The 26648-nt window shown below is 35.2% G+C and overlaps 1 protein-coding gene across 4 annotated transcripts in view; it reads right to left on the reverse strand.

Annotated features, from left to right (window-relative positions):
- Positions 1 to 26648, reverse strand: part of Ctnna3 (catenin alpha 3) — a 1721400-nt gene that overhangs the window by 58209 nt on the left and 1636543 nt on the right. For all 4 annotated transcript variants that reach the window (XM_047553944.1, XM_047553945.1, XM_047553946.1 and 1 more), the window contains one exon: positions 16278 to 16383. In XM_047553944.1, coding sequence (XP_047409900.1) covers positions 16278 to 16383 — 106 coding nt within the window. The remainder of the gene's footprint in view (positions 1 to 16277; positions 16384 to 26648) is intronic.

Raw genomic sequence — 26648 nt, forward strand, 5'->3', positions numbered from 1 at the left:
AGATGACAGTTGAATGCATTTTGACACATCATCAGTAAATGGAGTATTCTTCATTCTGGTTGTACATAATGTAGAACCACCTGGGTAATGTAATCATATATGCACATAGGATAATGTATGATTCATTCTACTATCCTTCCTACCACCATACCTTCTCCCCTTCCTTTACTCCCCACTCTGTCTAATCCAGATTATCTCTATTCTTCCCTAGCAATGCCCACTCCTTATTGTGAAATAGCATCCATGTATCAGAGAAAACATTTGAACTTTGGTTTTGGGGGATTGGCTTATTTCACTTAGCATGATTGCCTCCAGGTCCATCCATTTACCAGCAAATGCCAGTTGAATAATATTCCATTGTGTATATGTACCACATTTTCTTTATCTATTCATTTATTGAAGGACACCTAGGTTGGTTCCATAGCGTAACTATTGTGAATTGAGCTGCTATAAACATTGATGTGTTTGCATCACTATAATATGTGGATTTTAAGTTCTTTGGGTATAAACGGAGGAGTGGGATAACTGGGTCATATGGTGGTTCCATTCCAGGTTTTCTGAAGAATCTCTATACTGCTTTTTCAGAGTGGTTGCACCAATTTGCAGTCCCACCAGCAGTGTATGAGTGTACCTTTTCCCAAACATCCTCACCAACATTTATTGTTGCTTGTATTCTTGATAATTGCCATTCTGCCTGGAGTGAGATATTATTTCTGTGTAATTTTAGTTTACATTTCTCTAATTTCTAGAGATGTTGAACATTTTTTCATATATCTGTTGACTGTATTTCTTCTTCTGTGAAGTGTCTGTTCAGTTCCTTAACCCATTTATTGATTGGGTTATTTGGGTTTTTTTGGTGTCAACTTTTTTAAGTTCTTTATATATTCTGGAAATTAATGCTCCATCAGAGGTGCAGGTGGCAAAGATTCTCTCCCGTTCTGTAGGCTCTGTCTTCATGTTCTTGATTGATTTCTTTGCTGTAAAGAAGCTTTTAAATTTGCTTCCACCCTATTTATTGATTCTTTATTTTACTTCTTGTGCTTTAGGCATCTTGTTAAGGAAGTTCAGTTCCTAGGTCAACGTGGTGAAGATTTGGGCCTACTTTTTCTTCTAGTAGTCACAGGGTCTCTGTTCTAGTGCCTAAGTCTTTGGTCTACTTTGAGTTCAAAGTTTCATGCAGGGTGAGAGATAAAGGTTTAATTTCATTTTGCAGCATATGGATTTCCAGTTTTCCCAGTACGATTTGTTTAGAGGCAATCTTTTCTCCAGTTAATGTTTTTGGCACCTTTGTTTATATGAGATAACTATATTTATGTGAGTTTGCCTCTGTGTCCTCTATTCTCTACCATTGGTCTACATTTCTGTTTTGGTGCCAACACCATGTTGTTTTTGTTACTATGGCTCTGTAGTATATTTTAAGGTCTGTTATTGTGATGATTCCTGTTTCACTCTTCTTGCTAAGGATTTCTTGGACTCTTCCAGGTCTCTTATTTTTCCAAATGAATTTAATGATTGTTTTTTCTATTTCTATGAAGAATGTCATTGGGATTTTAATAGGAATTGCATTAACTCCATATAATGCTTTTGGTAGTATGATCATTTTGATAATATTAATTCCATCTATCAAAGAGCATGGGAGATTTTTCCATATCTGAGGTCTTCTTCAATTTCTTTCTTTAGTGTTCTGTAGTTTTTCTTGTAGAGGTCCTTTACCTTTTTTGTTAGATTGATTCCCAAGGGGTTTTTTTTTTTTTTTTTTTTTTTTTGAGGTTATTGTAAATGGCATAGTTTTCCTAATTTCTCTTTCAATGAATTCATCACTGATGTATAGAAACATGTTTGATTTATGAGTCTTGATTTTATATTCTTCTACTTTGCTGAATTCATTTATATGTTCTATAAGTTTTCTGGTGGAAATTTTTGGATCTCCTAAATATTAGAATCATATATCAGCAAATAGTGATAGTTTGAATTCTTTTCCTATTCGCATCTCTTTAATTTCTTTCATCTAATTGCTCTGGCTAGAGTTTCAGGGACAATGTTGAATAGAAGTGGTGAAAGAGGGTAACCTAGCCTTTTCCAGTTTTTAGAGGGAATGCATTCATTTTTTTCTCCATTTAGGATGATGTTGGCCTTGGGTTTAGCATATATAGCTTTTACAATGTTGGGGTATGTTTCTACTTTTAAAGGAATACAAATGGGGATTATTTTTTGACAAACCAAGTGGCAGAATCATAGCACACTTTGGTTATTATTTATCATTTTATTAAGATACAAGATAGTGACAAGAACATCTGTTTAGCTGTTTACTACATAGTTTTGTTTTTATAAATTTAAGTTTTATAACCACAGAGATATATACTACAGGTAAGCTGATAGCTTGTCAACCTAACTGATTTTCTCATATTAAGCCACTTTCCACTCTTTAATAAGATTCTTGGTCAATACAGAATGTACCTTCTTGTAAAAAGAGGAAAAGTAAAAACTGTTCATTCAATTCAGTTTGAATTTGGAGGATGAATTAGCAAAGTGAATACTTTTAAAGATCTTTATTCATAATCTTAGCATTTTTTTCTTTTGCTCATATTGGAGTATAAACTTTATTTAAGACACATTTAAAATGACTTCTGCAATTACAGGTAACAGTTTAAATTCTGCTAACCTGGCAAAGTCTGTTCATGAAAAGTATTAGGTGTCGCTGTGAATTTCAAGAACAGAAATTTTAAGCAATCAGTGGCAGTAAAAGCACGCCATGTCCATGACCTTTCTCTTCCCACAGGGCTCATTCCTTCACCTACAATCCAGCCCAGCGGCTATCTCATTTCACCTTTTCAGAATCATAAATCATCAATGATCCCATCTCTTCCTGTACTGTTAACATCTCTTTTTCCAATCCTTGAACCTATCAACATAAACTCTCAAAACAAAAGCTGCTCTTATCCATGTCCCTTGTCTCTCATTTTTCTTTTTTCCAGGACCATATCTTCTAAATTTTTTCTGATGTGGATTCCTTATTTCCTATCCATGCTGGACACTAGCTTCCACTCCACACCACAGAGTTTTATTTCATTAATATCCCTAGTGGTCTCCTAATAGGCAAGAGCACTGTACCTGTTGCAGTCCTTCCCTTATTTCACCTCTACAGCTATTTTGGATCTTTTATCTCCCTGATATCCTACTCTCTCTTAATTCTCATAACAGAATTTCACTTCATAAATATTTTCTCCTAATTTTAGTGCAGTTTTTCCGACTTCCTTTGTAAGTATTTTGTGTTTCTTTTGTCTACCCCAACTGCTATCATGTCCTGGGTCATCTTTGACTCCACCCTCCTCTTGGATAAAAGTAGACAATAGGCTGGCTTCATCAGCCACTTACAAAATACAAATTTCAAATCTCAGTAATCCATCCCTGTCTTCAAGAGATCCATGTACATATGACATTTGCCCATCCCATTTAAATGTCTTATCAATGTTTTGTACTCAACACATTTAATCCTCAACAACTTCATATTCTATGCTGCCTACTACAAAATTTACTGCTATGGTTTGGATATTGTTTCAGTGTGTTCCCCACGGTGACATGTTGAAATTTAATCCTAATAGTGAAGTACTAAAAGGGTGGAAACTTAATCGACCTACAGAAGTGGCATCATTCAGAGGTGAGAAGAATTCAGTAAGGTCATCTAGGTGGAACTCCCATGACTGAACACTGTTGACTTTATAAGAAGAGCAAAGCAATATAATCATGTCATTGGCAAATAGGGATATTTTGAGTTCTTCTTTTCCTATTCCTATCCCTTTAATTTCTTTGGTCTGTCTAATTGCTCTGACTAGAGTTTCAAGGACAATTTTGAATAGAAGTGGTGAAAGAGGGCATCCCTGCCTTGTTCCAGTTTTTAGGGGGAATGCTTTCAGTTTTACACCATTTAGAATGATATTGGCCATGGGCTTAGCATAGATGGCCTTTACAATGTTAAGGAATGTTCCCACTATCCCTATTTTTTCTAGTGTTTTGAGCATGAAGGGGTGCTGTATTCTATCAAATGTTTTTTCCTCCATCTACCGCAATAATCATGTGTTTCTTGACTTAAGTCTGTTGATATGGTGAATTACATTTATTGATTTCTGAATGTTGAATCAACCTTGCATCCCTGGGATAAAACCCACTTGATCGTGGTGCACTATCTTTTTAATATATTTTTGTGAAAAAAATGTTCAACATCTCTAGTAATAAGAGAAATGCAAATCAAAACTACCCTAAGATTCCATCTCACCCCAATTAGAATAGTGATTATCAAGAATGCAAGCAACAATAGGTGTTGGCAAGGATGTGGGAAAAAGGTATACTCATACATTGCTGACGGGGTTGCAAATTAGTGCAGCCACTCTGGAAAGCAGTATGGAAATTCCTTAGAAAAATTGGAATGGAACCACCATTTGACCCAGCTATCCCATTCCTTGGTCTATACCAAAGGACTTAAAATCAGCATACTACAGTGATTCAGCCACATCAATGTTCATAGCTGTTCAATTCACAATAGCCAGAGTGGAATCAACCTGATGTCCTTCAGTTGATGAATGAATAAAGAAACTGTGATATATATATACAATGGAATATTACTCAGCCATAAAAAATAATAAAATTATGGCATTTGCAGGAAAATGTATGAAATTGGAGAATATCATGCTAAGTGAGATAAGCCAATCTCAAAAAACCAAAGGAGGAATGATCTCGCTGATAAGCAGATGATGACACATAATGGGGGGTGGGAGGGAGGCAAGAATGGAGGAAGAAGGGACTGTATAGAGGGAAAAGAGGGGTGGGAGGGGTAGGGGGGAAGGAAAAAATAACAGAATGAATCAAACACCATTACCCTGTGTAATTGTATGATTACACAAATGGTATGCATTTACTTCATGTACAACCAGAGAAACAAGATGTACCCCATTTGTTTACAATAAAAAAAAAATGAATCAATGGAAAAAAATGCTTCCATTCCAAAGATAACAGAAATAACCTCATTAAATATAAGAACAACAGTGCTTTCAAAATAAACCATATTCAAACAAAAAAAAAAAGAAGAAGAAGAAGAAGAGCAAAGCAACCAGAAAGGGCATATACATCCCTGTCTCTTGCCACGTGATATCATACCACCTCTGAACTCTGCCAGCAACAAGGACATCACCAGATTTGGGTCATTGAACCTGTATAACTGTAAACTAAATGAACTTCTTTTCTCTATAAATTTATCCAGTTTCAGATTTTTTTCATGATAGTAACAAAAACAAATAAACCTATTTCCCTTTCTACTATGTCTTTAAGTATGGTCAGTAATTAATCTGTGATGATCCTATACCTACAAATCTTCAACATGTTTCAAATTTCTTTCTCTTTGCTATGTTTATTTTGGCCACTATTTTACAGACTCAAGTTTGAATGAGCAGAGAATGTACCCTGGGAAATACGATGACAAATACATTGAAGCTCCTTTATAATGCCAGTGATGGAGGACGACACTGACTCATACAAAGACTAAATGTCTGATTTGTGAGGACTATATTTTGAGAAACTATGATTTCTGACATATCTCAATGCATAAATGTTGTTTTATCAGAAATTATATGCTATTAAAATTTGTCATATTTTCCTTTAGACTAAAATGTCTTGAGTTTAAGAACCATTGTAAATTCACTTTCAGTTTCAACTTGGTTTTACGGCCCATAAAAATATGACTTATAATTTGAACCCTAATAAAAATTAAAGGTAAAGATAATCTCCCTCTTCTCTAAGTTTGCTTCCCCTAGTAGGTATAAAGAACAGTAGGGATATTCTGCTTTTCAGTTTTATGATGATGTCTATGATAAATTTTCAGAAGGATTCAGTATCACAAAAAAAAGAAATAATAAACAATTAGGTTTCTGATAGATTACAATTTACCTCCCTGTTGCCTGAAATTTGCCAATTGATGAATGATTTAAGTTGAAACAAACTCAGAAAAAATGTGTTATCTTATACACAGAATTTGGATGTGGAAAAAAATGGGAGCAAGTGAATCCAAAAGAACTCTGCCTATTTGGAATTAAAGACAGTAGGTAGTTGTGAGAAGAAACTTCCAGCATTCTTCCTCTGCCTTCCTAGAACTAAGGCACCCCTCCTCTCATACCCTAGAACGACACCTTATTCTTTGGTCCTAGAGTCATGATTTCATACATGAAATTAACCTAAATATATAATCACCTCATAGCATCTAAGATATTGTTTCAGTGGGAAAATGACAGATTTAATAGAAGAGAAAATGGTGAAACAGCATCCTTTTAAGCAAGAGCATGTCAAATATCTTGTATTTAGTCCTATTATTTCCTGAGAAGCTATTAAACACTTAATATTTTATGAAGTAGAAGTTCATTAATCTAGAAAACAAATCTAGGCATCAATGTTTACACTTGAAATGAATTTCAGACCGATAATAGCATCAAAACAAACACTGTCACAAGGTCTATCTGAGAATTATATCCTCAAGTGAAATGTAATAATGGCATAATGAATGCTCCAGAAATTTATTTTCAGCATAGTTTCATTAAAATACATTTTTTTTACTCATAACATCAGCATGAAAACTCAAATGAGACTAGTCACCAACAATATTTGGTCAAAATATTAATATAGGCGATCCAAGATGGCAGACTAGAGGGAGACTGCACCCCCAGTCGTTCGAGAACCCAGGAGTTAAGAAGGGGAGGCATTGAGAGACTCGGACTGAAATAGAGCCACGGGTGAGTCTGCCCACTGGGTAAAGCTCGGACCGGGTGGCAGGCCCAGATAGAGGAGGCTTATCGGAGCCGGGCAGGGCAGCTAGAGTCATCCACAGGCAGCCCTGCGCACTCTGGCGGTGGGCCCCGCCCACACAGCCAGCTTCTCCAGGTTCTCGGAACGGAATTGGCCCACTAGTGAGAGCCTTTCTGACCAGAACAAGCTCCGAGTCCTGGAGCCAGTGTAGCGCAGTGTACTCCGGCACAAAAGCACCTTCAGGGACCAGGATAGGGCAGCCAGAGACTTCCCCAAGTAGCCTGGACCCCTGCGGTGGGAGGTGCCTTTCAAGGCTAGCTTCTCGGAGCAGACCGCCCAGTGAGAGGCTTTCTACATAGAACCAGCCACAAGCCCCCGAACCAACGGAGAGCTTCGATCCGCAAGCAGCCTCTGGGATCAGGGCAGGGCAGCCAGAGACCTCTTCAGGCGGCTCTGCCCACTCCGGCCACAGGCTCTCTTCACGGGGCGATCCAAGATGGCGGCCTAGAGAGTGACTGCACCCCCAGTTGCTCCAGAACCCAGGAGTCAAGAAGGGGAGGCATTGAGAGACTCGGACTGAAATAGAGCCACAGGTGAGTCTGCCCACTGGGTAAAGCTCGGCCCGGGTGGCAGGTCCAGATAGAGGTGGCTTATTGGAGCCAGGCAGGGCAGCTAGAGTCTTCCCAAGGTAGCCTTCCACACTCCGGCAGTGGGCTCCTCCCACACGGCCAGCTGCACGGTGCAGGCCCACAGTGAGAGCCTTTCCGCACAGAACCAGTTCCAAACCGTGGAACCAGTAGGGGGCTAGGGGCAGTTTTCTTCGGATGCGCTGCTTTATCAGATTCCTCCAAGACATCAGGCTACTGAAGGCTGGGAGGTGATACACTGGAAATCTACCGGGACACTATAAGCCAATAGCGGAAAACTGCAATATCTCAGGGTCCCACTGACAACTGACCAATATGAGAAAACAAGGGAAGAAAATGTCCCAAACAAACCTAGATACTACATCAATAAAACCCAATGACAGCACAGCAGAAGAAATGTCAGAAAGGGAGTTCAGAATGTACGTAATTAAAACGATCAGGGAAGCTAATGAGGAGATGAAAGAGCAAATGCAGGCATTGAAGGAGGAGATGAAAGAGCAAATGCAGGCATTAAATGATCACACCAATCAACAGTTAAAAGACCAAATATGGGAAGCAAGAGATCATTTCAATAAAGAGTTAGAGATACTGAAAAAAAAACAAACTGAAATCCTTGAAATGAAGGAAACAATAAACCAAGTTAAAAACTCCATAGAAAGTATAACCAATAGGATAGAACACCTGGAAGACAGAACCTCAGACATTGAAGACAAATTATTTAATCTTGAAAGCAAAGTTGGCCAAACAGAAAAGATGGTAAGAAATCATGAACAGAATCTACAAGAATTATGGGATATCATGAAAAGGCCAAATTTAAGAATTATTGGGATTGAGGAAGGCTTAGAGAAACAAACCAAAGGAATGAACAATCTATTCAATGAAATAATAACAGAAAATTTCCCAAATCTGAAGAATGAAATGGAAAACCAAGTACAAGAGGCTTATAGAACTCCAAACATACAAAATTACAACAGACCCACACCAAGGCACATTATTATGAAAATACCTAACATACCAAATAAAGACAGAATTTTAAAGGCCACGAGAGAAAAGAATCAAATTACATTCAGAGGGAAACCATAAGAATATCAGCAGATTTTTCAATCCAGACCCTAAAAGCTAGAAGGGCCTGGAACAACATATACCAAGCCCTGAAAGAAAACGAATGCCAACCAAGAATCTTATACCCAGCAAAACTTACCTTCAAATTTGATGATGAAATAAGATCCTTCCATGATAAACAAAAGCTAAAGGAATTTACAAAAAGAAAGCCAGCATTACAGAACATTCTCAGCAAAATATTCCATGAGGAAGAGATGAAAAACAACGATGCAAATCAGCAACAGGAGGTGCTAGCCTAAAGGAATAGCAAAATAAAGGAGAAACCAAATCATGTCAAAACCAAATATGAGTCAATTGACTGGGAATACAAATCATATCACAATAATAACCCTGAATGTTAATGGCCTGAATTCATCAATCAAAAGACACAGACTGGCAGATTGGATTAAAAAGAAAAATCCAACAATATGCTGCCTGCAAGAGACTCATCTCATAGAAAGAGACACCCATAGACTAAAGGTGAAAGGATGGGGAAAAACATACCATGCACATGGACACAGCAAAAAAGCTGGAGTATCCATCCTCATTTCAGATAATGTGGACTTCAAACCAAAACTAGTCAGAAGGGATAAAGAAGGACATTACATGCTGCTTAAGGGAAGCATAAATCAGCAAGACATAACAATCATAAATACCTATGCCCCGAACATTGGCTCATCCACGTACGTCAAACAAATCCTTCTCAATTCCAGAAATCAAATAGACCACAACACAATAATACTAGGCGATTTTAACACACCTCTCTCACCACTGGATAGATCATCCAAACAAAAATTGAATAAAGAAACTATAGATCTCAACAACACAATCAACAATTTAGACTTAACAGACATAAATAGAATATACCATCCAACAAAGAACGAATACACTTTCTTCTCGGTAGCACATGGATCCTTCTCTAAAATAGACCATATTTTATGCCACAAAGCTACTGTTAGCAAATACAAGAAGATAGAGATACTACCTTGTACTCTATCAGATCATAATGGATTGAAATTAGAAATAAATGACAGAATAAAAAACAGAAACTTCTCCAATACCTGGAGATTAAATAATACACTATTATATGATGAATGGATAACAGAAGACATCAGGAGGGAAATAAAAAAATTCTTAGAAGTAAACGAGAACAAAGACACATCATATCAAAATCTCTGGGACACTATGAAAGCAGTACTTAGAGGAAGATTTATTTCATGGGGTGCATTCAAAAAAGAAGTAGAAATCAACAAATAAACGACTTAACACTACAGCTCAAAGCGCTAGAAAAAGAAGAGCAGACCAATACCAAAAGTAGTAGAAGACAGGAAATAGTTAAATCAGAGCCGAAATCAACGAAATTGAAACAAAAGAAACAATTGGAAAAATTAACAAAATAAATAGTTGGTTCTTTGAAAAAATAAATAAAATTGATAAACCCTTAGCCACACTAACAAAGAGAAAGAGGGAGAAAACTCAAATTACTAAAATTTGGAATGAACAAGGAAACATCACAACAGACACGACTGAAATACAAAACATAATTAGAAGCTATTTCACAAATCTATACTCCAACAAAACAGAAAACCTCGAAGGCATCAAAAAATTTCTAGAGACATATGAATTACCTAAACTGAATGAGGAGGACATACACAACTTAAATAAACCAATTTCAAGCAATGAAATAGAAGAGGTCATCAAAAGCCTACCAACAAAGAAAAGTCCAGGACCAGATGGGTTCTCAGCCGAGTTCTACAAAACCTTTAAAGAAGAGCTCATTCCAATACTCCTCAAACTATTCCATGAAATAGAAGAGGAGGGAACCCTCCCAAACTCGTTCTATGAAGCCAATATCACCCTGATACCTAAACCAGACAGAGACACATCGAGGAAGGAAAATTTCAGACCAATATCCTTAATGAACATCGACGCAAAAATTCTCAACAAAATTTTAGCAAATCGCATACAAAAATATATTAAAAAGATAGTGCACCACAATCAAGTGGGTTTTATCCCAGGGATGCAAGGTTGGTTCAACATTCGGAAATCAATAAATGTCATTCACCATATCAACAGACTTAAAGTTAAGAATCACATGATTATTTCAATAGATGCAGAAAAAGCATTCGATAAAATACAGCATCCCTTCATGCTCAAAACACTAGAAAAACTTGGGGTAGTGGGAACATTCCTAAACATTATAAAGGCCATCTATGCTAAGCCCATGGCTAATATCATTCTAAATGGTGAAAAACTGAAAGCGTTCCCCCTAAAAACTGGAACAAGGCAGGGATGCCCTCTTTCACCACTTCTATTCAACATCGTCTTTGAGACTCTAGCCAGAGCAATCAGACAAACCAAAGAAATTAAAGGGATACGAATAGGAAAAGAAGAACTCAAACTATCCCTGTTCGCTGATGACATGATTATATATTTAGAGGAACCTGGAAATTCCACCAGAAAACTTTTAGAACTCATAAGTGAATTCAGTAAAGTAGCAGGTTACAAGATCAATGCTCATAAATCCAATGCATTTTTATACATAAGTGATGAATCTTCAGAAAGAGAAATTAGGAAAACTACCCCATTCACAATAGCATCGAAAAAAATAAAATACTTGGGAATCAATCTCACAAAAGAGGTGAAAGACCTCTACAATGAGAACTACAGAACACTAAAGAAAGAAATTCAAGAAAACCTTAGAAAATGGAAAGATCTCCCATGTTCCTGGATAGGCAGAATTAATATTGTCAAAATGGCTATACTACCTAAAGTGCTATACAGATTCAATGCAATTCCAATTAAAATCCCAATGATGTACCTTGCAGAAATAGTGCAAGCAATTATGAAATTCATCTGGAAGAATAAAAAACCTAGAATCGCTAAAGCTATCCTCAGTAGCAAGAGCGAAGCAGGGGGTATTGCAATACCAGATCTTCAACTCTACTACAAAGCAATAGTAACAAAAACGGCATGGTTTTGGTACCAAAATAGACAGGTACATCAATGGTACAGAATAGAGGACATGGACACCAACCCAAATAAATACAATTTTCTCATACTAGACAAAGGTTCCAAAAATATGCAATGGAGAAAAGATAGCCTCTTCAACAAATGGTGCTGGGAAAACTGGAAAACCATATGCAAAAGAATTAAATTAAACCCCTATCTCTCACCCTACACAAAACTCAACTCAAAATGGATCAAGGACCTCGGAATCAGACCAGAGACCCTGCATCGTATAGAAGAAAAAGTAGGTCCAAATCTTCAACGTGTTGGCTTAGGATCAGACTTCCTTAACAGGACTCCCATAGCACAAGAAATAAAAGCAAGAATCAACAACTGGGATAGATTCAAACTAAAAAGCTTTCTCTCAGCAAAGGAAACTATCAGAAATGTGAAGAGAGAGCCTACAGAGTGGGAGAATATCTTTGCCAACCATACCTCAGATAGAGCGCTAATTTCCAGAATCTATAAAGAACTCAAAAAACTCTACACGAAGAATACAAATAATCCAATCAACAAATGGGCTAAGGAAATGAACAGACACTTCACAGAAGAAGATGTACAAGTAATCAACAAACATATGAAAAAATGTTCAACATCCCTAGTAATAAGGGAAATGCAAATCAAAACTACCCTAAGATTTCATCTCACCCCAATTAGAATGGCGATTATCAAGAATACAAGCAACAATAGGTGTTGGCGAGGATGTGGTGAAAAAGGAACACTCATACATTGCTGGTGGGGTTGCAAATTAGTGCAGCCACTCTGGAAAGCAGTGTGGAGATTCCTCAGAAAGCTTGGAATGGAAACCCCATTTGACCCAGCTATCCCACTCCTTGGCCTATACCCAAAGGACTTAAAATCAGCATACTACAGAGATACAGCCACATCAATGTTCATTGCTGCTCAATTCACCATAGTCAGATTGTGGAACCAACCTAGATGCCCTTCAGTTGATGAATGGATAAAGAAACTGTGGCATATTTATACAATGGAATATTACTCCGCAATGAAGAATGATAAAATTATGGCATTTGTAGGCAAATGGACGAAATTGGAGAATATCATGCTAAGTGAGATAAGCCAATCTCAAAAAACTAAAGGACGAATGATCTCGCTGATAAGCGGATGAGGACATATAATGGGGGGTGGGAGGGGTTAGCATTAGGTTTAGGGTTAGGTTTAGGGTTAGGGATAAGGAGAGCGGTAAGAATGAAGGAAAGAAGGACTGTATAGAGGGAAAAGAGGGGTGGGAGGCGTGGGGGAGAAGGGAAAACAAAATAAACATCATTGCCCTATGTAAACGTATGATTACACAAATGGTATGCCTTGACTCTATGTATAAATAGAGAAACAACATGTATTTCATTTGTATACAATAAAAAAATATTAATATAAACTACATATGCAGATTGTTTTGTTCATAATTGAGTGCAATGTGAATGGTTTGACTTATATTTCCTTGTTTTAAAAATTTCATCTTTACTCGAATTATCATTAACTGTCAATGCATGTATCACTAAAAACTGATTTTAATTGTGCTCATGTATGATTAGGTGGCAATACCCAGTGAACAGCCTGGATATTTTCACTTGGCAAAAACTACAACAAGCAATTAGGCTTCAGAAATGACACTCAAGGCTCAGAAAATCTAATTTTTTTCTCTCCTTGTGCAACACACTTTAGCAGATGCTAATTTTAACTTTTGGTTGCTGTTCATCTCCTTCTTGTTTGGTGGTATATTGGTTATGTAAGTAATTTAACTATTTTTGGATATTATTCCTATCTTATGAGGTGTCACTTGGTTCATAAAATTTAGAGTATCTGCTAAAACGGTGAATTACATTGTGGTGTGCAGGAATAGAAAGAAATGTGTGCCAGGGGTCTGGAATCTTTTCCACTTCTTCAACCTGTCATTCTGTTTATTTATAAGGGAAATGTTTAAAATTTTAGATAGCTAAAAACACCCTGTCCTTTAAGAGTACACTGTGTAATAAAGACAAAAAATTGTATGGGTTCTATGGGACTTATAAAAACATGTCTTAGATGTCATGTTTAAGCACCGCACCATCCAGATACAATTTTAAAGTTTAAGAAATGCCAAGTGATTGATACAAATAAATTTCCTGAGGTACTGGATGTTTAAATAAAAGGATTTTATCACACTATACTGCATAAATTAGTTCAATTATTATATGTTAATCCAAAAATTTTTAATGTTGAAATGGAAATGTTAACTATCATAATTACAGTATCATTACATACTGTATACATGTATCAAATTATTATTCTGTACCCCATAAATTTGTACAATTAGAATAATATAAATATACACAAATAATTAAACAAGGTTTTAGTTTTTCTCTTTCTAGTTAGCTGACAGTAATTCTTGATGAGTGAATTATACCTGGTATACACACAATAAACACATGTTCAAGGAAGTTAGGTAGGGAGGGAGAATGAAAAAAGAGAGCCAGGCAAGCAGAATTAGAAGCCTCAACTAGTCTGATCTCATTTCATTCTCTTTACATATGAGCTTTGAAATCATATAGAATAAAGCTAAATTGATCTAATGATATATGTATTTATTATACTACAATATAATATGAATTTATGTATTTTGAGTTTACATTGGATAGAATTGGAAATTAATTAGCAATTGACCTTCTGACACTCCAGTAAAAAGCAGACTAAACAGCATCATAGAAATTCTTTAAAAATTATGAACTACTAGATTGAACAAACTAGATAGTAACTAATGCCTCAGTAAAGTTTTTTCATAGTATGCATTAGACATGGAAAATCACCTTGCTTTCGTTATTGTTTTGCACAATCAAAATCAGTTGTTACTTAATGTCTAAAATTTGTCAATCATTTAAACAAAATCAGAACACTTTCATGGACAATCTCCCAAGATGGTCACTACAATAACAGAGCCTGTTTCTTTATTACCAAGTTTGATTCTTCAGAACCCTATTTGTTCAGAACAGAAGTAATTCACTGAAACTACTATACCACAGGAAATGAAAAGGCCAAAGAGAGTCATCCATAATTCTTCATTAGGGACTGCTTCTTTAAGCTTCTCATAAAATGTCAAAGCTATATGGAAGTGAAATGATAACTTTGCTTTCTGTCTTACAATTTGAATAATGCTAAAAACAATGACATAATTTAATAAAGCTATATTATAAAAATACCTGCTTCAAGGTAATCTGATCAAATTAAAGAATACCAACGTAAGAAAAAAATTTCCAATTGACACAGTTATTTGAACTTTAAAAACTGTGTATTCCAAAATATACAGAAGAAAAAATGGTAGGAAGTATTATGTTAAAAGTTATTAATACAGGTAAATCTGTGTAAAGTACTAAGTTTTCACCAATTCCACAAATATTTAGCCTGTCTTTGAAAGTGAATAAAATAAAATTGTAAAATAAGAAAAAACATAGGCATATGTGGGCTTTAGTCATTTATTCAGATGTGGACATTTTAACTTATATCAGAATATGATTTGCTTTCAACTCTAAGTGCTACATACTGACTCAGTACTTCTCATCTGAAATACTTGGGAGCAGAATTGTTTCAGATTTTGGAGACTTATTTAGTTATTTATTTTTTTATTTTGGAAAAATTGTATGGACTTTATTAGTTGAGCATGCATAATTTAAAAATTCAAAAACAAAGTGCCCTCAAATCTAAAACTTTTGGAGTATCAAATCTGCTTTTGGATTTTTAGGGATACTCAGTTTGTACTAAAACATAAGATTAATAAAATTTGTATAATTCTTGAAATCAAGACACTGAAAAGATAGGTATATTCAAGGACTTTAACAATATTTTTCTCTGCTATTATGTTTCTATTTGTTTCTCATATTGCATACACAAATAATATAGAATGTGGAATTATATGAAATGATATGGAAGAGGTGCAAAGTCAAAAAGAGAAGTGTTTTTCCAAGGGGAAATTAATACATATTATGAAGTTGAATTCAATATAAAGGCATCAAAGTAATGTTATTCTCCAGTCTAAATATTAATTGAATATCTCAATACATTAACTAATGGAACTGACAGATTTTCCAATTAAAGTTAGTAAGAAGGTAACTTAAATAATGTAGCTGCTACTTAGAAAATTGAAAAAGAGCCATGAGAAATCTAATGAAAGGAAATCAAAGTGTTTAGAAACACCAGTCTCCATAAAAATGATATACCTCCTTTGTTAAATATCTTCACTTTAGTATTCAACTAATTGGTATTTGTCTTTTAATTTTACATAGCATGTTATAATATATTATTGACCCAGGAAACTTAACATAATACAATTATGAAATGTCTTCATTTTTGAAGAGCAAAAATAAGCAATCTAAATTGTCAAGGAAAACAACACTGTTTGGTTAGTACTTCCAATTAAAATAAACAGTGTGTTTGAAATGAAAAAACTGACTTTAAAAAAATAATTTGAAAATATTTAAAACTAAAAGAAATCTTCCCTAAAAAGAATTAAGCTTCCTTAGAATTGTCTACTTTATAAATTACTAATGCTTTATAACATTATCGCTGCTTGTATATTAATGCTAATAACTTGTATAATAGTAATGTTATAAAATGAAAAATAACCCAAATGTAATTTAAGCAAAAGATACAATAGAATAAAAATCCATCTTTGCTCTAATTAATGTTTGAATGGCAAAAAGCAATGAGCAAGGATTTCACAATTTCCATTTGTAAACAATTCACCTGGTTAGCAATTTGTCGAGCGAGGACATCCATCCTTGATCCTGATTCTGATATCATTTTAGCCGCATATATCACATCAGTTGTATGCTTTAGTGGACCTTTGCCTCTGAAAATAAAAGAATGCATGTTAGTTTAAGTGGTTCATAAAAAATAGATCTATATTTATATTGATGGATAAACATCTATATTTGCATATGTAAAAGATTTGCATCCCAGTGTATTAGCAGTTAGTTTTACATGCTTTGATCTCTGATAGGTTCTAATTTGACTTCAGTCTTAAATGAATTTTTTTTTTCTAAAAAACAAAGCTCTATTGTGTTAAGATTCAGAAAATACTGCAGAAAAGATAAATTCCATTGGATCTTCATTCCCAGGTGTTTATTATTGTAAATCACAGCTTAGAAATGCTCTTGGACATCTCTAAGATGACTAAAGACAATGGTAATTTCCTGATTCTAGGAAGGAAAATTATACTTTGGACATTATATACATTTAAAACTGAATTTTATCAGCAAGGTTACTTCTAATTTTTCCATTTTCCATTTTTACAGTTTTTTATTTAATTGTATAATGTTTTTATCATATTATCTTTTCTTCATAATTAATTCAAACACAGCAAGTTCAGACCTGACAAATGTGTAATCTGGGACATTTAACACAGGAGCGTAAATCAAATTCTTCTCCCAGTTGGCCCTGCATTGGTCCTTCCAGCTTCAAAAACAAGATATCCTAAGCCTTACCTAAGTAAATCCATTTACTCTAGCATCACTTCAAAGGAAAATGCTGATAGCATTGCTGCAATGAGTCAAAATTTTCTCCCACACAAAAATGAATTTAGCCCTGAGAACAATTCATCAGAAGTACTGAAAAGAGGTACTTTCTGTTCATCTCAAATAATGATCCAGTCTTGTTTTGAAGAAATATATGTTATCAGCTGTCACACAGTTGCCAACCCATGTACACAGTTCATACTAGCCAAGAGAACTGTCCAGGTGGCCTGGTTATCTTTATAAGATTTTGACATCTGTTTGATCTTGTTTTGCTTACCTCACATTTCTGTCATTTTAATACCACAGTTTGAGCATTTTTTTTTTTAAAGGAGGAATTGGCTTGTTAAAAAATAATGGGAAATATAACTTCAGAGTGTCCCAGAAAGTCAGTGTTACTTATAAGAACACCATTTATGTATTCTTCCTTACATGTTTTGTTTTGTTTTGGCTTGGTTTTCCGGTTTTGTACTGAGGATTGAACCCAGAGGCACTTAACAACTGAGCCACATCCTCAGCCCTTTCTTTACATTTTATTTAGAGACACTGATTTGCTTAAGGTCTTGCTAAATTACTGAGGCTGGTTTTGAAATCACAGTCCTCCAACCTCAGCCTTCCCTTCCCGTGGGATTACAGGCATATGCAACTGTGCCAAGTACATGGGATATTTTTATCCTTCTCTAATCTTCCCTAATCTATTTTCTTGTTTTTAATCAATCTCTTCTTTCTAGAGTATAAAAAAAGGAAAGTATATCATAGTAGTTGAGTAAATCTGGATTCATATTATCTTGACTTGTTTCCCCAAAACAGACCACTTTCTACTATGTGTACATCAAGCAATATCAATAACTCCTCTGTGTCTCCTGTTTCTTCAGTGACAACAGTCACACCCACCACATATAGACATTCTAAGAACCACATGGGTTTATTTCTATACAGTGTTCTGAATGTTGCTTTAAACATAGCAAGCATTCACACATATAAGTTGCTGCCATTGTTACTTTAAGACAATTTTGTTTCATAATGCCATTGAATACAAGCAGGATTGCTTTTAGGATTTTGCAGGCAGGTAAAGAATAAAAAAAGGGTACTTATTACATTTTTGGAGCAACTTTCCATTTGTTTCTTCAGTGATTGACCATTTTGATATGAGACCAGCATTTCTGTCGGGGAAAATGGTTACTGGTTTTTGCAAATTACTGTGAAAGGGCAGTCAGATACCTTCAAATCTAGATTGTTTTATTTGGAGCTCCACTCTTCAAAGATGTGAGGTGTGTGCAACTAGACAGGGAGATTTTTTGTTGTTGTTGTTGTTATATTTCCTCATTCCAGAAAAACAGATGAATGGTTACCAAAATTGAGGAAGCTGTTCCATCCAATTAAAAAATTCTTCTTTCCCTATTTCCTAACCTACTCAGTATTACTACACAGACTCTCAAAGATTTGATTACTGGATTTCTATTGTTTGTCCCTAGCAGAGAATGGAACCCTGAAGGAATGGTTCATTAAAGCAATGGTTTTGATGCTTTATGGGGAGGAGGGATAAGAAGGAAGGTGAGAGAGAAGAATAAGCTGGTCAAGATTAGGAAAAGATTTGGGATTTCAAAATATAGTGGAGTTACGATAGAAGGGGAGTGAAAATAATTCTTGTCTATGTGTTATTTAAACCTTGGACTCACATTAAGGGTAAACACCTTAACGTTAAATCTGTATTATCTGTTATTAAAGGAATATCTTTGTTCACTAAGAAGGGTAGAGCTATGTCGTGATAAAAGAGGAGATTCATACAAAACGAAGTGGTCAGAGAATTCTACACCTGAAAACCTGAATACCAAAACGCTTGTGCCCATCCAGCCCCCTTCCATTATCCTTGCACCCTTTCTGTGATGCCTCTCAAAGTTATTACAGACACGTTTTCCTGTGAAAATAGCATAGTGTGTGTAACACAATGAGAATCTGGCCTCAGAGATGGTTATCATCAAACTTCTCTGAATCTGCTGACATAGGTTTCTTTGAAATTTAAAAAATAAAAATCAACATTAATCATTACAATATTGAAGTTGCTCTTATCAAATTTACTTTACGCATCAGGAAGGACTAGATGTTATGTACATAGTTATGTTCAAGAAAGGCATTGCATTTCATTATTTCTATGCATCTCTAGAGAAAGTTAAACTTAAATAAAGCTGTCTAAGCTCCCGAAAGGCAATGCATCAATTTTCAAGGTCTTAAACAATGGACAAAGGTTGTTTCTAAGGAGAGCAACTAAAGCTCTGGTAGCTTAAACAATAGGCAGAGAGAGATCTAAGGAATGCAGCTAATGCACCCCTTCCCTCAAAATAATATATTTCCTGTATAAAAATCCTGAGTTGATAAAAGAGAAATCACCTTTAACTTTAAACACAAATCTTGTTATGCAACAACTATCATAAAAACAATAGGTTTAGAACTTAAAAGCAATGATCATACACTATGACAGACCACAATCATTCCCTTTCCCACATTCTTAATTAAATGTATTGGTTGGCAAGCTTCCTACTGAGTGCCAAACAAAATCCACATTTTACAAATGATTCCATAGCATGCCAAGCTTCCAGAGGAAGGCACAATTACTGAAACTATGATAAATTTTTAACATTCTCTGCCTGAAATGTGCTGTGTAATGAAAGCTTTTTAAATTGGGAAATACATTCAAAGGTTGTTTGCTGCCTTCATTTTCATAATAGGGTCTCAGGATTTCTTGTCAGCAAACTGTGCCTTAAATCATTTGAGTTGAATCCTACAGAGAAAGATGCCCAGAGGAGGAAGGAGCGGCGATTGAAATATTTGAAAATATTTAAAGAAACCAGAGGCCAGAAATTTTTAATGAACTGAGGTTATGATAATAATCTATCTCCCAAAAAGGAGGGGAGATGGAGTTCTTGGGTGCAGGGTTTGCCCAATGACAACTATGTGAGGTGATGCATGTTTCTTTAGCCAGGCCTCAGTGCATACATATTTTACAACATCCTGGGACACACAATAAATATCTTCAATTTTACCTGCCAATTTAAAAAGTAAAATATAATTTTTAAAATTATAAGTTAGAAGGTATAATGGGAAACCCTGCAATAACTCAAGAGATGAAGATACCATGGGTATTTTAATTAGGTGAGTAAAAGGGATACCTTTGAAATTTAATTTATTGATTTAACATAAACCCGTTGACCATTTCTGACATTGTCCCATCCTTGACTCTCCTCCCATTTCTGACATTCGATTCCTCCCTTCTTTCTTTTGATTAAGCAAGAGAAATTAGAAGTAACAATTCAATTAACTGGAGTTCAGATTTGTAACAATTCAATTAACTGGAGTTCAGATTTAAGAACCAAAAACAGCAAATGATTTCATAATTTATTTTGTCTTTTTAGGGACAGAGGAAAAATGAAATGATTTGATATTTTCTGCTACTGAGTAAAAACAAACCAGAAAACTCAATTATATTATTTGTACTTTGTGGCCCCTAAATCTTTGATAACAAAATTATTCTCCTTTTTTAACCAAAAATTTTTAGTTTAATCTTCTTTAAAATAATATACATGTATATATACATATACAAAATATATATATGAATAAATATATATGTATATATATATTTAGTTATAGATGGACACAATACCTTTATTTTATTTATTTATTTTTTTTATGTGGTGCTGAGAATTGAATCCACCGCCTCACCTGTGTTAGGCAAGCACTCTACCACTCAGCCACAACCCCAGTCCTACCTTAATCTTATTTTCCTTTGGTGTTTATATTTATTTTGAATAAGTCCCATGACATCACTGTTCACTTAATAGATGAAACAATGACATTTTATATTTTCCTCCATAATAATATCTAACTCATTTTTCATTTTCTACATGCTAACTTCTATTCCATTCACATACTAAATTTACCAGCATAATTACTCTCTGAACTTAGAATTGTTATTATCCTTACTTTGTAGACAAGAAAACAGAGAAGTTAAACATATCTTGACCAATTTACACAACTTATACCTGTTAGAGATGGGACTTGAACTTTGGCAATCTGGCCTGAGAATCTGTTTTAAAAGTTGTGCTATACTGCCTCCCATAAGACTAATTGGCTAAGTTAAAATTAAAATACCAGAAGTTCTCTTTAGCCATTGATGAGAGTTACCATGCATTCAATAGAGAGCAAAGTTGAATGTTAGATTCAGGCACTGGGTACCTAGGAGATCCAACAACAGTGACTTGCTCACACCCAGAAACCTCAAGCAATACTGCGTAAATTTATGTCCTAGAAAAATGTAAAAATATTCTACATGGCATAGATTTGCAGAGTCATGGCCAATCGTTAAGGGGCTCCAGAAGCCTACGGTCCAAGAGTTTCTTGAGATAGTGTTGTTTTCTTCTGACTTTAACCCTAATTACCTTTCCTTCCTCTTCCCACATTCTCAACACTACCTTTGAACTTAGATATCACATGTGCCATACTAGAATGGAGATTGCATTTCAATGTTAATTTATGATATAGCAAATGGATTTTTTATCTGAAAGCCTTGACTTTAGACATAGTCATTTTGTTTATTTATAGTATTCAAATTGATGTTGCAATAGAATAAAATAAATATGGACTTGGGACATACATTTAATTTGCATTCTAGTAATTTTACTTACTAGTCAATTAGACTTAAGTAAATAATGACTTTTGCTGGTCTGAGCTTGTTTTCTCTTCATTAAAATAATGATTGTGATATTTTTCATATGATAAGGAATATAAAATTAAATGTATTACAAAATATTTGGCATGTAGTAGGTGCTTATCACATGCAAATTTTTCTTTCTCTGTTTACAAAAATGACATTTTAAAAGTTAACTTTCGATTTTTTAAAATTTAAATAATATAGCACTTGCCAGATATCAACTGAATTCATGACATTGAGTTCTTTCTTACATCTGCTGACAATATTGTTCTGTATAGCCTTGTCTGTAGCATACTTTAGCCAAGAGAAAAAAACACAAAATACATACACATATAAACTCTGTGTGTGTGTGTGTGTGTGTGTGTTATTGGTGTGTGTGTGTGTGTGTGTTATTGAAGGTTGTTATTTAACTTCTTATACAATCTATTTCCATTTAGTGATGGATCTCTAATGGTAGTATAACTTCCCAGTATTAATGATATAGTTCTACAAGGGAACTACCAGATTCCGTTTACTTAGAATTCTGTATTAGATTAAAACAAAAAAGGTAATTATCATGAAAACAACTCAAATGCTGAAACCACACTCAAACAAAAACACAATGTTCCTCTACTACTCAAACATGAAACTTGAATTAGGCAACTTTCTCCCTCTGAATATTACTTTCCCTTTAAAGTGTCATTCTCAAGTTTTGAGAACTCTATAAAAGTCCTTGGTAAATCAGCTAGTGAATAATCAGCTAACAATCATCTGGAGTAATTAGAATCCTGAGGCACCTTTGGGATTCAAGTCTCAAAATGATGTTGCTCCATGAGAGAGTAAAAATATGTCTGAAAAATTATGCATATATTATACAATTATAGATATATTTGTCATTTCTTCTTTTCTTGTTCCATAGTATTCAGAACATCAAAATGTGTATAAGAACATCAGAATGTCTTATTGGCCTAACACAGTCAAGTTCACTTTTCTCAAATTACAGTTATGTTGGACTGTGGGGTAGTAAGCTGAGTACCACATAGTTGTTCAAAACCCCAGTGCTAACCCAGGACCCTCTTCAGGGATCCTTTGCAACCAGGCATCCAACACTTGAAAAGAATTAGACTAGAGGATTCACAGGAGGCTATAGGGACAGGGTAAGAATTAGTACATAGCACTCACATCCACTTTCCAGAATACATATAAGGACTCATGTAGGTGCAAAGACTGGGAAATGTGTTAAAATTTGGTCCAGGGAGGAAAATGGCTTTGTGAACTCATGACGTACTTCTCAGGGGTGTTGACATCCAATATATTTTATTTTTCATTTCAGCAGCAAAAGGTTTGTGAAATTTTGGATGTTACTTAGTAGATGTGGAAATTTGGAAAAGAATCAAGGTCCTACACCAATACAACTGAAATTATAAGACAGATACTCTCCCGGGGCACAGGCCAATTCTATTTCTTGTTTTGAAATTGTCATGATGTAGAGACTACTATTAACAACAAAAATTACAGAGGTTCTGTTTTGTGCATGATAATGAGAGTTTGTCTTCATTGTATTTGTTTATGAAATTTATGAGACTTATTTCAGAGAAATTTGGGGAATCATTCTAGGAGACTACTTACTTAGGTAACACTATGTTATTGCTGCCACTTCTATTGTGGTGATTGTGTGTTTGTAGTTTTCTGTTTGTGTGCATGTAGGGATAGGGAGTCAGGATTCCCTTCTTCAAGTCTGCAAACCAGTTTTCTAATAAAGTGTAAGCCATAAATCTTTTTTTCTATTCTTCTTTAAACTTAACTTAAAAACTCCCCAACTTCCTCTTAAACTGTTAGTATCACTGTCAAATCCTAGATAGATTACAGAATCCAGAAGAGGAAAACACCTACCATAGGAAACAAAAGTAGGATTAGAATAAAGGATTGTATCAGAGTTGCTGGTTTTTAATTTGTGGGCAAAATTGGGGTCAAAACAAGACACATATTTTGATTTTTGTCTTTTGTAAAACCCACTTCTTTGGTTCTTCCTAACTGCAGATTATACTGAAAATACACATAATAATAGGCTTTATCCTGTGATTTTCCTGTCCCAGAAACTCTTACAATTGATCAACTTTCTCACTCTACTGAGTTCTCACACCCTGCACTGCTGCAGAGTGGTGCAGAGGTTTTGCAGTGCATACATTTATGAGTTGGCATTCATGTCGTGGAACTTCTATCATTGTGCACTCACATCTTGTGCTGCCTTCCCCGCCCATTCTATGACAGATATTTACTATTTTTACCCTATTAACCAGGAAATAGTATCTTAGAAGTTCAAAATTCCTTAATTTTTCCCAAGGTATATGAATAGAGGTTAGTTTAAGTTGAATAGCAAGGAGTTTAAGTCATTAGTACATTTGGGGCCAATTAAAACTAAATCACATGGTCAGAATATCATCATAGGTTTTTCAGTGTGCATCTTAAAGCATTAAAATTCAATAGATTCAATAGATACCTCTGAATCAGTTGACTGTTTCACATGTTGCAAAGGAACACACACACACACACACACACACACACACACAAAATCTAGAGATTCCCAGTCACTGTTTTGAATGAAGTCCTATTAAAGCATCATTCTTGCTACTTGAACAAATCTCAAGGGGCATTTAAAAATTTTTCTTTCTCTCTTTGGTTGAATTTCTTTTATCAATGATCTCACATTTATCTTTTTCTTCTTCTTTTTTTTTTCAATTCTACTGGGATCTATGAGTAAATACCTCTGGGGAAAAGTTATTATTATTCTCCAATGGACTTTTAGTTCATTGAGAATGTAGTCTACTGATGGGGACCCAGGGTTGACCATCTGTAGTTTACTAGAATGAATAATGAAGCCATTAATGTTCTTGTGACCCTTAACATTGGTGAAAACTGTGCCTTCTAAGTAGAACTTCTTTCCTAATGCTTGTCTGTTTTTTAATTGTTTTTTTTTTATTTTTATAGACTGCATTTTGATTCACTGTACACAAATGGGGTACATCTTTCATTTCTGTGGTTGTGCACGATGCAGATTCATACCATTATCACACACGTAATAGGGTAATGATGTCTGTCTCATTCCACCATGATTAATAAGTTGTTTTACTACCACATTTAAAGATCATAACCATACAAGAAACATTGTCACTCTCCTTTCTTCTTCCAATGCTGAGAAAGTTCATGCATCCATCTAAAGAGAAAACTGGAGTTGGTAGTTTTCTGCATCCCAATCTGCTTCCCCTACAACCCACAAGAGGCATCATTCTGGTGTCATTTATTCTTATTCTTCTTCCCATTGTAAGGCTTATATTTTATTTTCTATCAAAGTTAACCTGAAATGCAACACAGGCATGTTTATTGCACCTTGAGTTCCATGTGTATAAAGCAGCCATATAAGTTAGGAAACCATGTGCTCAGAATGGAGCCATTTTTAAAAATTTCCTAACAGGTGTTCAATCACAATTGAAGCCCTTTTCCATGTCCACTCCAATTTTGAATTAGCTAATCTCATAGATAGGACCCACAGTCTATCAGAGGGAGGGGCAGTGCTTCATTAGGGATAAATATTGGGGGACTGCCCGCCCAGGTGTGCTTGCTTGCTGGATTCCCTTTGGGGGAGCACCCTTCTGCATAAATACAGTACAATTTTGCCTTGCTGACCTATTTCTGAGCTTGTGTTTGATTTATCCTACCCGGCACCTTGGTACTTCAAACACTATGATCCTTGTAATTAATTTGTTATTGCTACTGTAAAAAATTGCTAACAACTTAGTAGTTTAAAACAACACAAATTTATTATTTTATCCATTCTGGAGACCATAAATCCAAAACAAATTTCACTAGGGTAAAACTGGAGCATCAGTAGGACTTGCTCCTGCAAGTTTTGATTAAAGAATATGCTCCCTTGCCTTTTTCAGTGCCTAGTGGCTGCCTACTTTCCTTAGTTTGTGATTTCTTCTCCCATCTTCAAAGCACATCACCACTATCATTGCTTCTGTTATCACACTGGTGGCTTCTTTTTTGTTCTCCTATTCTGTCTTGCGTAGACCCTTGCTGTATTGGAGCCATTCAGATAATTCAGAATAATCTCTTCAACTCAAAATCCTTAACATAACTACATCTGCAAAGTCCCTTATTCCATATAACACTCACAGGTTGTGAGAGGAGATAGATGTCTTGGGAATCATTATTCAACCTATTACAGTACTCCAGAATCACTACCAAAATGCCAGTTGCCTCCTATGAGAAAGCTATTGGTTCCATGAATTTAGATCAAATCATCTGGAACAAATTGACAGTACACTGCAATTTGTTTCTTCAATTGTTATTCTTTTTTTTTTTTTTAACACTACCAATATTATTCCAACTGAGAATGAAAGGCTCCAGTTTGGTTCTTAATTGTTTGCTAGCTGTATGCTCCTTTAAAATTCATATCCAAGGGGCAACCTGGGGAAATATGGATAACTATGGAAATCAGAATTACCTGGGGAGACACTTTGTATGTCTGGTGTTTTACTCTTTCCATATATACCACACTTTTTAAAATGTATCCTGCCTTTCTGCTCTCCTGGTGCTACACATAAAACACACTTGGACTGAAAGCAAACCTGTGATGTGGCAAGAAGAATGGAGGAATCTCATTCTGGGGGAAATGGAGAAATATTTTTAGGTGATTATTTATGTATTTAGTACCAGAGATTGAACCCAGTGGCACTTAACCACTGAGCTACATCCCCAGCCCTTTTTTATTTTTCATTTTGAGACAGGGTCTTGCTAAGTTGCTGAGGCTGGCTTTGAACTTATGATCCTCCTGCCCTAGCCTCCTGAGTTGCTGGAATTATAGACCTGCACCACTGCACCAAGCTTCAGGTGATTATTACATGTACATTTCCTCTT

This window comes from Sciurus carolinensis, chromosome 5 (genome assembly GCF_902686445.1).
Source record: "Sciurus carolinensis chromosome 5, mSciCar1.2, whole genome shotgun sequence".
NCBI classification, from domain to species: Eukaryota; Metazoa; Chordata; class Mammalia; order Rodentia; family Sciuridae; genus Sciurus; species Sciurus carolinensis.